This window comes from Aphelocoma coerulescens, chromosome 13 (assembly GCF_041296385.1).
Source record: "Aphelocoma coerulescens isolate FSJ_1873_10779 chromosome 13, UR_Acoe_1.0, whole genome shotgun sequence".
Classification (NCBI taxonomy): domain Eukaryota; kingdom Metazoa; phylum Chordata; class Aves; order Passeriformes; family Corvidae; genus Aphelocoma; species Aphelocoma coerulescens.
Genome location: NC_091027.1, coordinates 5,979,857 through 5,991,974, shown reverse-complemented (window position 1 = coordinate 5,991,974; position 12,118 = coordinate 5,979,857). Strand labels below are relative to the sequence as shown.

Here is a 12,118-nt window from a genome sequence, read left to right as displayed (position 1 = left end):
TATTCCTGATGGTAAGACCAGCCTAAGATGTATAAAATAAATGAAGCATTCAAACACTGCTAATTTGCTCTGCATTTCTAAGCTTGGCACTATGAAACACATTCCTTACTGTTGTAAGTAATCTTGTTTGCTAAGAGTAGTTGTCTGTAGGATTTCTGCCACATAAGGTCAGCTGATGAAACCAAAAGGCAAGGCATCTATTCTAATGGATGGTTTTGCATGCCTTGTGTCTACTGTTAAATGCACATTTGTCTGGAAACACAAGGCAGGCCTGTGCCCATGTGAGATGCAAATCTCCATGCATCAGTCAGGCTTCCTCTGAAATCCTCCTGTAAGCCAAGGGGAATTCACAGCCCTTCCCTAGAGTTGTAGGAGTTGATGCATTCTAGCAGAGAAAAGAAATTCAGTATATTTTAACTTGTTGCAGTTTAAATGTGTTGGGCCAAATTTGCCAGCAGTGTAAACTAATCCAGCTTAGGTGATGTCAGTGGAGTAGCACCACTTGGTCTGGGGAAGATATCAAAAGCTGATCCAGTGACCAGCCACTTATGACTTAGCCTGGCATGGGAGAGCCCAGTGGACCTCCAACATGATGAAATTAAGAACTACTCCACAGTGGGATCCATAAACTACCTCCACCCTTACGAGTTTGTGGCAAACACAGCATGTAGTTCTGACTTTGTCTTTAATAAGCAGACATAAAATAGACAAATAGAGACTTTAAAATACCTCATGTAATTTCAATATTTGTTCTCTTCCCAAGAGAGAACAAATATGGTGAAAAAATTAATTATGGAGGGTGTTCATGTACTGCAATATTGAGTTATCACAACCAGAACTTTCTAGAAAGAAGAAACAAAATGAGAAGGGGGAAAAGGTTTGTTTAGTCTAACAACAGAAGTCTAGTAATTCCCAAAATCAAGGGGGTTTTTTGAATTTCCCAGTTGGTAAAGAGAACTTTACATACCACAGCTTCCTACCTAAGGAGGGGACAAAGTCAGCACAGCAATCAAATCTGTGCAGAATGTGGCCCATGACTCAGACCCCAGGTTTTACTGAGGTTCAAGTTGTATCAATAAACAGAGTTTTTTTTTCTCTTCAGAGATCACCAAATTAACTTTAAAATCTGTGGTAATCATTAAACTGTCAAACAGCAGAGACATTACACAATGCAACATGAAGTTCAAAATCCCCCATCTCTTCACAACACCCCCTTCTGTGCCCAAGTGAGTGGTGCTGTCTCACCCAGATGTTTTCTGCTCTTGGAAGCAAAGACATCATCCTTCCATTTGTTACTGAGCTGCAGATTGCCAAAAGGCAAGGCATGCAGGGCAAGGGCTGTGGATAAGTAAATGGTCCATGATGTGTACTGGAGCATTCAGAGCCCCATCGGTGACTCCAGAGGGTGCCCACAAGTAGGAGCTCTCCCATCTCTGGATCAGTCACTTGTGCAGACAAGTGCCAGCTCTGATGCAATGGGCACCACAAACCTCTCAGCACTGCTCCCCTGTTTGGATATTCCAAGATAAACAGCACTAGGGTTCAAGGCTTGATTTGTCTGCACAGCTCTGTAGCCATAGACTCGTTGCAAGAATCAAGGCAGCATTAGTTACAATATGTACAGCAAGAGGCAAAGCAAGCAGGGCCCTTCTGCCAAGAGTCAATTAAGCCTCTTAGTGAGCCATAGAAGTAAAACTCCTCCAAACAAAATTGCATTTACAATGCAGTGAATCAGGAATGCTGCTGGACCTGGTGTCAGGGGAAAAAGGCAAGAGAGGATGATTTTTGTGTGCTTTGTGCTGAAGCAGTTGAGTGTTGTCACTCTGGAGTAATTGAACAGCCCCAGTGACCCTTCTGCAGTTTTGTCTGGCAAAACCATGCATCCCAGGAGGAAATTGTTCTGCTGGTGATGTAATCTAAGGTGATAAACATGTGCTAATAAGCTTGAACTTGATTTAAATTTGGAGAGGCTGCTCCAGAAATCCTGCTGGATTTATGGGAGTGTGTGTGTGTGCAGCTGAACCCTGTGGCCAGGAAGGGAAATTCCTTGATGCTTGAAGTGTTAAAATGCCTATTATTTCACAGAAAACTTATTACATCCACTCAGATGTTGCACAGCCAGCCATGTGTCAAAGCTGTTGTGGTTCAGAGATGCCTTGGAACTTTTTTCATTCTTGCAAGACCCTTTAGGAATGTCTCCAACTGCCCCTGGCTTCTCTACATCTTAACACTTCTTTTTCTGAAGTTCTCCCTCAAGATTTTTCCTTCTGCCTGAGAACAGGGGGAACTCGTTTGGGAGGGGGGCTAATTTCTTTCTTCTACAGCTTATTTCACCCAGTACGTGCCCTGGGAGCTCAGGGAATCCATCTCTCTTACTTCAGTGCTCAAAGCTGGAGGGGTTTCTTCCAGGGCTCTGGCTTTCTGCAATACAGGATTAACACTGACACATCCCAGCTCTGAATTCTTATTAAAATAAAGGCACCTGCACAAGCAAGATTTGCTCCTTCTGACACCTTGTTTTGATAAATGTCCTCACCATCTTTTCCTACTTGCTCCCAGAACTGGGTATGTCCCTTCAGCCTCTCCTTGCTCCTAGGATATGATTTAAATTGCATGTTTTTGAGCCCTTAGCCTGCTTGATGAGCCCATATCACCCCATCAGAGATGCAGGGATCTGAAAGCTGCCTCTTCATCTCAGCAGTGAGCGATACCCTCCTTCACCCACCCTTGGTATTTCCCTCCCACTCCTCAGGATGGAATTCCTTTAGCACTTGGAGATGAGCTCAGCAGGGCCCAGCCACCAAGGAGGCAGGAAATCCGAGACATTTAAATGCCACCGGCTGTGAGGGAGGTATCGCCTGTTGATGCATCACCCCCTTCTCTGTGGGACCCTCCTTCCTTCCTTCGAGAGCGGGTGCCCCTTCCAACACTGCTTCCTATGCAGCCCTGCTTGGTACTGCCTCCAAAGCTTTCTGCTTCCTTCTGCAGGAGAGCAAAATTACCCAGTTCATGGATTCTTTTTTCTTCTTTAATCCCACAAACACTACACACGCATTTTCCCGAGTTTCCGAGGCATTGACCTTGCATAGGTTACTAAGGTTTGGGGGGAAAAAAAAAAAACTGAAGAAGCCCTGGTGGGTTTGTAGAGCAGAAGAGTCATTGTAAGTGATGAACAATTAATGTGTGTGAATGTTAGCTCTTTTCTGCAAGAGTTAATTGATACAAATGCACAGAGAGTGAACGTTCCTGCTGCTTCGCTGCGTCTGAGAGCTCTCGGCAGTGAGGCACAAGGCATAAAGCTCCCTGGCACTGCAGCCTTTACTGAGCTGATTGAGAAATGTAATATAATCCACTTACAGGAAAAACTCATGAAATTTGCAGGTTTGGGGAATGTTTTGCAAAAAGCTAACAGCCACTTAAATATGCATGAAAAAGGAGCACAGTGTGACCCTCATGAATAGCAGCAAATCAAATCTAAGCTGTGTTTCTCCAAGAACAGAGCTGAGAAAACTCTTTTTCATTTATTTACCAGTTATGATGTTTAGTGGTTCTGAAAAGAAGTCTGGGCAAGTCTCTTTTGTACAATATTGACTTGAAAAGCAGGGCCATGTTTATTTTATTTATTACATGGTAGGATTACGGCAAAGGTGTAAGTAGCTCTATAAAATTTTCCAGCTGCTATAAATTTTCTGAACACCCTCTATAAGCACTGTGAGTAATTATGTCCACAGAGCAGCTCGTTCCACCCTTGTGAGGAAGGTGATATGTTACCTTGAAATTCCAATTGCAGATGGATAACTAACATAGACTAGGTATCTGTTCTTATATGGGAAAAATCTTCTATGTCACTTGTCTGCCATACACCGTCGTGTGTATGGGTTGTACAAACAGACTCTTAAAGCCCAGTAGTCTGCCGAATTTTCAAGCTATGAGTAGTAATCAGTGTCTTTAACCCCTGCTTTGCAGCTACTATTAAAAAAAGGATATTGTGGTCACAATGAAGCGAGCAGTGTTCAATATTTACACCAAAACTTACAGTGAGAGAAGGCAATCTTAGAGAAACTTGTGAACAACAGAAAAATGGGATTATAGGGTTGCCAAGTGGCATCATTAGAGGGAACAGGGGAAGCTTGAGGACTGGACCAAGAGAAACTGGTAACTCAACAAAACAATGGAATTCTTCCCCAGGAGCAAGGGGTCAGCATGGATTGCAGCTGAGGACGGCATCAAGAAAAACTGATTTGCCAGTGGTTGTTGCAGCACCAGAGCATTTTACTCAGAAGTTGTGAGTTCTTGTAGTTTCTAAGGCCTCAGCCAGACAGAGTCACAGTCAGTCTAGTGCTGGTGATGGTCCTGCTTTAGAAGGCTGGGTCACCTGCAGAGCTGCAGCATTTCCCTGAACAGTCAGGGGCAGTCTGTGGGATGTTACACGGGAGATCAGACCCAAGGCCTGTAGTAGTTCTCTCTAACCATAAGATTGATAAATCTATTGATTCAGAGAATTACAACTGTCAGTGATGGACACAGGAACTCCCAACAGGATCACAGGGATTCTTGATGGAGGTACTGTTAAAGAAATACCCTTACCAGCAAGGCATGAGAAAGTTGATGTGAAATGATTCTGTATAAGGTGAAGAAATTTTCCCTAAACAAGGTGAGTTTCAGATATTTCTGTTGGGATTAAGCTGTCTTTCAGTTCATTGTTAATAACTACTTGGCACAATTAAGATTTTAGGCTTTATGCTATGGTCAAGTGGCCAGACCCTTGCATTTCTAAGATGGAGAAAATTCTGGGTTCTTGTCTCTGAGAATCTTGTCTAGCCAAGGACTCAGCCGTGTCTATTGAGAGCTCTGAAGCCAAGGCAAAAAAAGCCTGTGCAATAATTAAGATATCAAGATTGCTAATGACAAATCTCCTGGGGGCTTGGCAGAAAAAACTTGCATATAAAAAAAAGTACTTTGTTAGCAGCATTTATGAATAACAAACTAGTGAGGTACCTTTTGCCCCTTGGATGCCACAGAGACACTCTCCATTATTCATCCCTTGTGTAATAACTGAATTTTGAAGAGCTGTGCTCCTACAGTTTCCCTAGACCCTCATGAACAGGTCCAAATAGTGGGCGTAGAAGCTCTGGAAAGGACAAAACATCTCCTGAAAAGAGCTTGCTCTTCATTACAAAAGACAGTTTTTAATAGGAATATTGCAGAAAATAAAAGGAATGGAGTACCTCTGAAGAAAAAAAATACTAAATAGGAAAGGATCTAAAGGTGTCAATGGAGCAAGAGCCATTTATTTTGTGTTTTGAATCTTTTTTGGCTCAATATCAATTTCATTCGACCTGGCAGAGAGACATAACAAAACTGAGCATCTACTGAGCATCTTCTGGGCTGGAAAGTTGTAAAATTAATTGACTTGTATGAGCCTTTCTCTATACTCTGAGATTCCAGTCTTCCTGAATCTATTTTCCTTTATATATCCTCTGGTTATTTTACTTTTTTCCATAAATGTCCTATGTATGCATGTGGTTGATTTGGAGTTATTTACCCCATCCCCCGATTCAGCTTTCCATCAAAACTCTGCAGCAGTGACCTAGGAGTTAACTAGCAGAGGCAATATTCTGGGTGACACGTCAACTCTGTAGTTATTAACTGAATTTTAATGTTTTGTTAAGATTATAGTTCCTCATGGTGTGTGGTTGTTAGCTGAGTAAGGCTCTGTTTGTTCCTGTTGTAGAAAGAGGCAATGAAGGAGATAAATAAGTTTCTATAAAGATGCTGCAGATGTTAGGGGAGGGGAAAAAAAGGGAAATTGCAGAGAAAGGATGATCCATTGTTCTGGCATATTTTTAGCACTTCTAACCTTCCTCACAGTTTGCTTCTTGCTTTTCTTGCCAGCAGAAGTGCATTCTGTTAATTTCTTCATTTCTTTTATTTCATTCTTATGACCTTCTTTAACTGAAACTCAATATATTAATAAAGGTTGACAGTAAGAAAACAAATTGCTTTGTCTTCATGGAGCGTTGGAAAGGTTTTGTACAGCACTTGTCTTCCATTAATGCAGCATTTGAGGACTCCAGATGCCTTGCCATAAGTCTTCTCTCTGAATCTATTAAAGACCTTAAAAAACAGAAAATAACATGATGAGAGGGAGTTTCTTTTTGTCCAGAACACTGGGTGTTTCATTTCCGAGAGATTGTGTGTCAATGTTCTTTGAACCCATCTTTCAAAACACATCCATATTTGATCATCCAGAGCAGGAGATGTGACTAATGGCACAATCAGTGTTATAAATGGTGGGCACTCTGAGAAGCACATCCACTTTGCACAAAATCCCTTCTGTTTTATTTACAGTTTTCCTTTCTGTAATCAGGGAGTGATTCTGTTGTGGCCTTTTGAGATCCTTCCTGGCACCTCTCCTTTCATGAATCAAGCTTTCTGTGTGCTTCTGGACTAAGTTTCTCTTTCATTATCCTCTTTAAACCCATATTTTATAGTTTCTGTTTCTGTGTTCACCTTAGTAGCAAGAAATGTCTCTGTTAAGGATCTGGCTTGCCAGCTTTTTACGGTCCTAAAATTTCACCAGACTCCCCCACAGTGCTCTGGCAAGGTGGTGAGGAGTAAAAGAAACTCAGTGGATTATCTGAGATACCGTTTTTTCCTCTATGATTGAAAAATTAGGAAAACATCTAGGACCAAATCCAAAAACCCTACTGTGAGTCCCCTGATGTTCACAGGGAGAAGGCTGTCCTAGCTGGAGTGAATCCACTGGAGGTGCCACTCTCTGAAGTACACACCTGTATCTCTTGTTATATTAAAAACTTTATAGTCCAAGCAGGTCACAGAACTGCCTAAAAATAGCTGTGATGAAACTGGATATTTGTGGTTGTGCCAGGAAGGGTTTCATAGGCACAGTTAAAGCCAGATATGAAGCGGCCATTTGCTCCTCATTTCTCTGGTGTGTTCTTCAGATCTGCTCTTGCAGGCTCCAGCTATTCTTGGTGCAATGCAGGACAGCTCCCAAGAAGGCTTTGAAGGAGGACATTTAAGTGTACCTTTTGTAGTTTTCTTCTGAGGGACAAAAACAAAAATCTTATTGTTTTTTGAAACTAGCTCCAGTTGCTTGCACAGGTTTTCACAGAAGTGATCTCCTCTGTTTCTTCCAGTCCTGCAGGAGAGCCACTTTCTCTGCTGCTTGCATCCTCCAAGCCTTTGTGGGACAGTGGTCTCCTCCCCCAACAGCATTGCAGCACCTTGTTCACACTGAGCATCCTCATCCCCTGTTCTTTGCCTGTGATGGCAGGGCTGGATCAGTCTCAGGGGCAGCTTCAAGCCCAAAGAATCGATTACACTGCTACTTTGCTTATTTGCTGCTTGGTGTAAATAAGGTAAATTTTCAGCCCTGAGTTCTCAAGCTCCACAAGAACAATAGCAGCTAATGGCAGCAGTGCTGCAGCTTCCAGATTTGCAGAATGTAACAGGCCAGCATGATTTGGGGACCCCCACTGGATGAACATGGCCAGTCTTTTCCCTGCTTGGTTGGACTTTGATGAACTTTTGAATTTGTGTGTCTTGAGAACATTGTATTTTTAGAGCAGCCGGTGAGGAATCCTTGGCTGATCACATGTATCACCAGCATCTCCAGATGATACTGAGGCACTGTTTCCCAAAAGAGGAAAAAAATCCTGAGATATTTAGCCTTTCACCTCCAGAAGTGTTATTGCAGTGACAGAACAGCTCTGTTGAACTGGGAAGTGCTGTTACCTCTGGGCTGGGAGGTCAGGAGCTGGTCTTGCATCACGGCTGAGGCACAGATCGAGGGTGACACTGCAGTGCAGCAGCTAGGGAGGCTGCTCCTCTAATAAAGGTGAGGTTCCTTAGATGAGATGTTAAATGTAGATCCCTTCAGCTCATCCCTCCTGAGTGGGCAGGCAGAAGTTAAAAATCTCACTGTTGCCACAAGATAATCACAATGTCTTGGCCCATATTTCCTCTCGTGGCAGGAGCTGGTTGTGATGCACAGGGCAGAGCTGCACCATCCTGGCTGTGTGCTGGCTGCCGAAATTGCTTCTGCAGCCTTTGCACTACAGATGTTCTGTCCTTGGATTCTTTGGTCTTGAATACAGCAGGGGATCCCTAGGCATAGGGAGTGCTGGAAAAAGCCAAATTCCATGATGCTTTCTCCTGCAAAGGACAAGATTAACTCTACCACTCACTGACTTTTGCAATATTTTTGACTATTTATACTGCTTGGAAAGAACAGTATTTAGAGTCTGTCTCAGACTGCCATCGATATTTCAGGCAACTCTCAGTGTACTGTGGACATTAGTTCCTAGACTGTAAAATGAAGATAATATTTTTCTGTCACTTAAGGATATTGAGGGAATAAACTCTACTAATGCTTATGACATACAAGGAGATAGCAAAGTTAAGGCTCTAAAAGCCTGTTTGTACTATGATAGAAGCTCAGCATAGCAGAAGACAATACTTTTGCTTTCTTAGCACATTGACAGACCAAATAACACCTTCTGAAAAACCCCACGCACACTGAGCATACCAGGCAGATATTATTTGCCCTACTGACATTAAAAAGTAAAAACAACAAGCAAATAAAACCAAAGCAAGCAGCAACTCCTTGGGATGCAGATTGCTTTTGGAGTAGGTGGTGTTAGCTTTATTCAAACTCCTTGTGAGTATGCTTCAAAAAGAACTTAAAAAAAACCAAAAAACTCTCTTTTTCTTTCAGTTTTAACAATCTGGTTAATTCAACACAGACAAGTGAATTGCTTCAGTTAGTCCAAGTGTCTTTTTACTGTTAAGTAATTTTAGTGATTGTTTTGTCATAATCATAATATTATTCTTCCATTTTGAAATAAGAAGTGCCTCAGGGAGTTAAGGGTGTTTTCATTTAAAACTTAAACTTCTTTTCTTTTTGTTTGGAACGTTATATTTTTGTGGAGGTTCTATTGTATCTTTTCAAGAAAAAGTCAGTTTAAAGAGCTGTTTGGATTTTGCAGAAACAAAGATCACATCCTGCCCCAGAGAGCTGCTGAATGGGAGCAGGAGACATCCTGGTGCTCCATCACATTCCAGCAGAAGGGTTCAAGCAGAGGACTCAGTGGTGAGTGCATAAAAAAGAAAAACCCACGTAGGTGGATGATTAGGTGCACAGGAACAAAAAGTGCCGTGTGTTGCTCTTCAGAGCAATCATTTTATCACTCTGGATGCAGCACTTGCTGTATTCTTCCCTCCCATTTTCATTTAGGATGAGACACTGTGTGAAGCGTGTGTAGGTTCACGTGCAGGTTTCCAGATAGTTGCACCCTGAAGAGAGAATTCTGGATTGAGATTTTTCATTCTGTACTATCACTCCCTTCCAGTATTTGTTTTTCTTGACTAAACAAACAGTGTTTGTGCCACTCTGAGCTGCAGATCCCATCCAAAATTCAGGCACGTGGAGGGAAGCGTGTGGTGAAGCGCATGAAGGGTGTGTGCAGGTTTTTGGAAACAGCATGCAGGGAACTGCCAGGCTTTGAGTATTTTCAAAATTCAGGCCCACTTGTGGGTGCTAAGCACTGGAATGTCTGGCCAGGAATTCCACTGAAAATCTGGCCCAGATTTTGCTGCCTAGGAGGAGAGAGTGAGCACGGCATCTCTCTCAGCAGGGGGGGTAGAGACCACGCCATGGAGGTGAAGCAGAAGGTCAAGGACCATGAGGTGTGATGGCCTCAAGTCCTGCAGGCACCAGCAGCCAGCCCATCTGAGATGTGCTCCCAAGGCCCAGGGGCTGAGGATTTTGGAGCAGAGACTGATGAGTGGAGGGGGCCATGTGTGCCCACACCTGGCCATGTAGACTCACAGTCAAGACAGGATTTTCCTTGGATGTTTTTTCTCTCCTTGAGCAAGTAGAGCCTGCACAGCACAGTCCCTGTTGTGGGAATGAAAGTGCTGGCTGATGAAAAGAAGATTGGTGTTTACATGAGGTTATGCATGGGTTAGGTGTGAGATTTGGGGCATTTTTCTTGTTCCTTTTGGTGGAAGTATTGGCAAGAGCTGCTAATCCCCCCAAAGCACTGTCATGGAATAATCTGCCCTTTGCAAACTGGCAGTGACAGCACTGGGCACCTACATGATTTGAGTGAAATTGAGTCATTGCACGGATGGGATTGTGCATTTTCACCATGGAAGTTTCAGGCTTTGATGCTGCCCTCTAATGAATGAGAAGGGGAGTTTTTTCTTTCTCAATAAATCTGTCAGAAAAGCCCCGTGGGGAGCTTTACTGTGTGACACTACACCTGAATGCTGGAATGATGAGTTAGAGTGTTGAGGGATCAGGAATGGCAAGTAAGCAGGACAGCTTCCAAAGTGTTTTCATTGCCCTTATGCTGCACCCAGAACACGCTGAGTGACACTAATGCACCAGGTCACATTCCATGTGGGTCCCCTTAGCCCAGGAAGGAACAGAACAGGCACAGAAGTGACAGAGGAGTTTGTTTCCCATCGAGACCAACCAACCAGCCATCACCCCATTATTGCTGTATTGGATTTTTCTCATTTAAATGTGTGATGGCAGCAGTTTACACCAGAAAGCAAAGGGGATTATTTTTTCTATAGAATTGTCAAGCAGGGCATAAAGTCTCCTACTGTTGTACTGACAAATGTATTTGTTACCCTCAAAATCACCAGTAAAATTATGAAGTATATTTTCTTCTGTAAACAAGAATAGCTTAGTGAAAAGGAAAAGGCCTTTGGATCATTGTAGTAGTTAGGTGAAATCTCATGGGATAATACTATTGCAGGGATTAAATTTGTTATTCAGGGTCAGTGCTGTTTTGTGTCTGTGCATGTACATTATGGTTATGTACATGTGATGACCATGTACCCCTGACCAAACTGGATTATTGATGGCTGTGAGTGAAAAAACAAGAACCTAATGGAAATATCCTGTTTTGTCACAGTGAAATCTAGGACAAAGGTTGCATCCATTACCTGTGATGCCACAAAAAACCCCATGCTGGGACAGCTCCTATGTGCTTCATTTTGTCTAATTGTTTTGCTGATTTCCAGACTGTGAGGAAAGGCTGGGCTGGAGTTGAGCCTAGGGGGCTGGACTGGAACAGGACTGGGAAACCCACAGCTCCTCAGCCAGATTCAGGCTGCAATTTCAGGTCATACAGCCCTCAGCAATGTGGGGGTTGGATTTTTTCTGCAGGGTTTATTCCTCAATAGTTTTGGACTACATGTTGACAGAGGGGGCCACCAGAGGTGAAATGAAGGCTTTTCCAGCCCCCTACAAGAAAACACTACTTCCATCCAAGGCTGAGATGGGGAAGAAATCTTACCAGGGTCCTTACATGAAAGATCAGCCTGGAGGGAGATAGTAGGCAAAGAGCAGCTGCTCATCCAGCCTGGTGGTGCAGCTCCAGAGTGCTCAGCCTCTCTGAGGTGAATGGATTTCAGTTCTGCTATGCAGCCATGTGTCCCCTCTGCAGAAACCTGCCTGCCTGCCTGACTACACAGGCAAAGAGGATTTTACTCCAAACCTCAGAGGAAGGATAAAAGCTCATGAAAAAAATAGTTGAAAGAAAAAGAACAAACTTTTGTGGACTGAACGCTTTGTGCCTGGATGATCCATACAGATATGTCCATTCAGCAGATTTGTTGAAGAGTAGCACTTTGCATCACTTCAGATTTGCCCTAAGCACAAACATGATTCCAAGGACTTGAATTTGTTGCTATCTGATTTTAACATTAAACCAAAACATCACAGATGGGAGTTGTACCCTTGAACTTTATAGGCAGCAGTGATAAACCTTGCTTTCAGAAGGTGGTTCTTGTATTCACAGGGGTTAATTGCCTTCTGGAGATGTTTGTTTGGGGCTTTTTGTGATGGAGAATGTAAAACTGTCTCTTTGTGCTCAAAGGCAGGAGGATTGATGCCAAGCCTGGTAAATCAGACAAGCGCCAGCAGAGCTATGTACCTACCTAGGATGCTGCAAGTACACTTGCCAGATATTGCTCAGTGCAAGGAGAAGGCACTCTTGGAGTGAGTAATTCTTTGAGGTCCTGCATAACTCCCAGAGCTACTTATCTGTCTCAGTGGCCCATAGATTAAGCTGGG

The 12,118-nt window shown here is 43.1% G+C and overlaps 1 protein-coding gene across 1 annotated transcript in view; it reads left to right on the top strand.

The window, feature by feature from the left end:
• The window catches only part of GRIA1 (glutamate ionotropic receptor AMPA type subunit 1), a 181,365-nt gene that overhangs the window by 22,106 nt on the left and 147,141 nt on the right, over positions 1-12,118 (top strand). Inside the window, exon 2 of the mRNA XM_069029136.1 lies at positions 9,015-9,118. Within this exon, the coding sequence (XP_068885237.1) occupies positions 9,015-9,118 (104 nt within the window). The remainder of the gene's footprint in view (positions 1-9,014; positions 9,119-12,118) is intronic.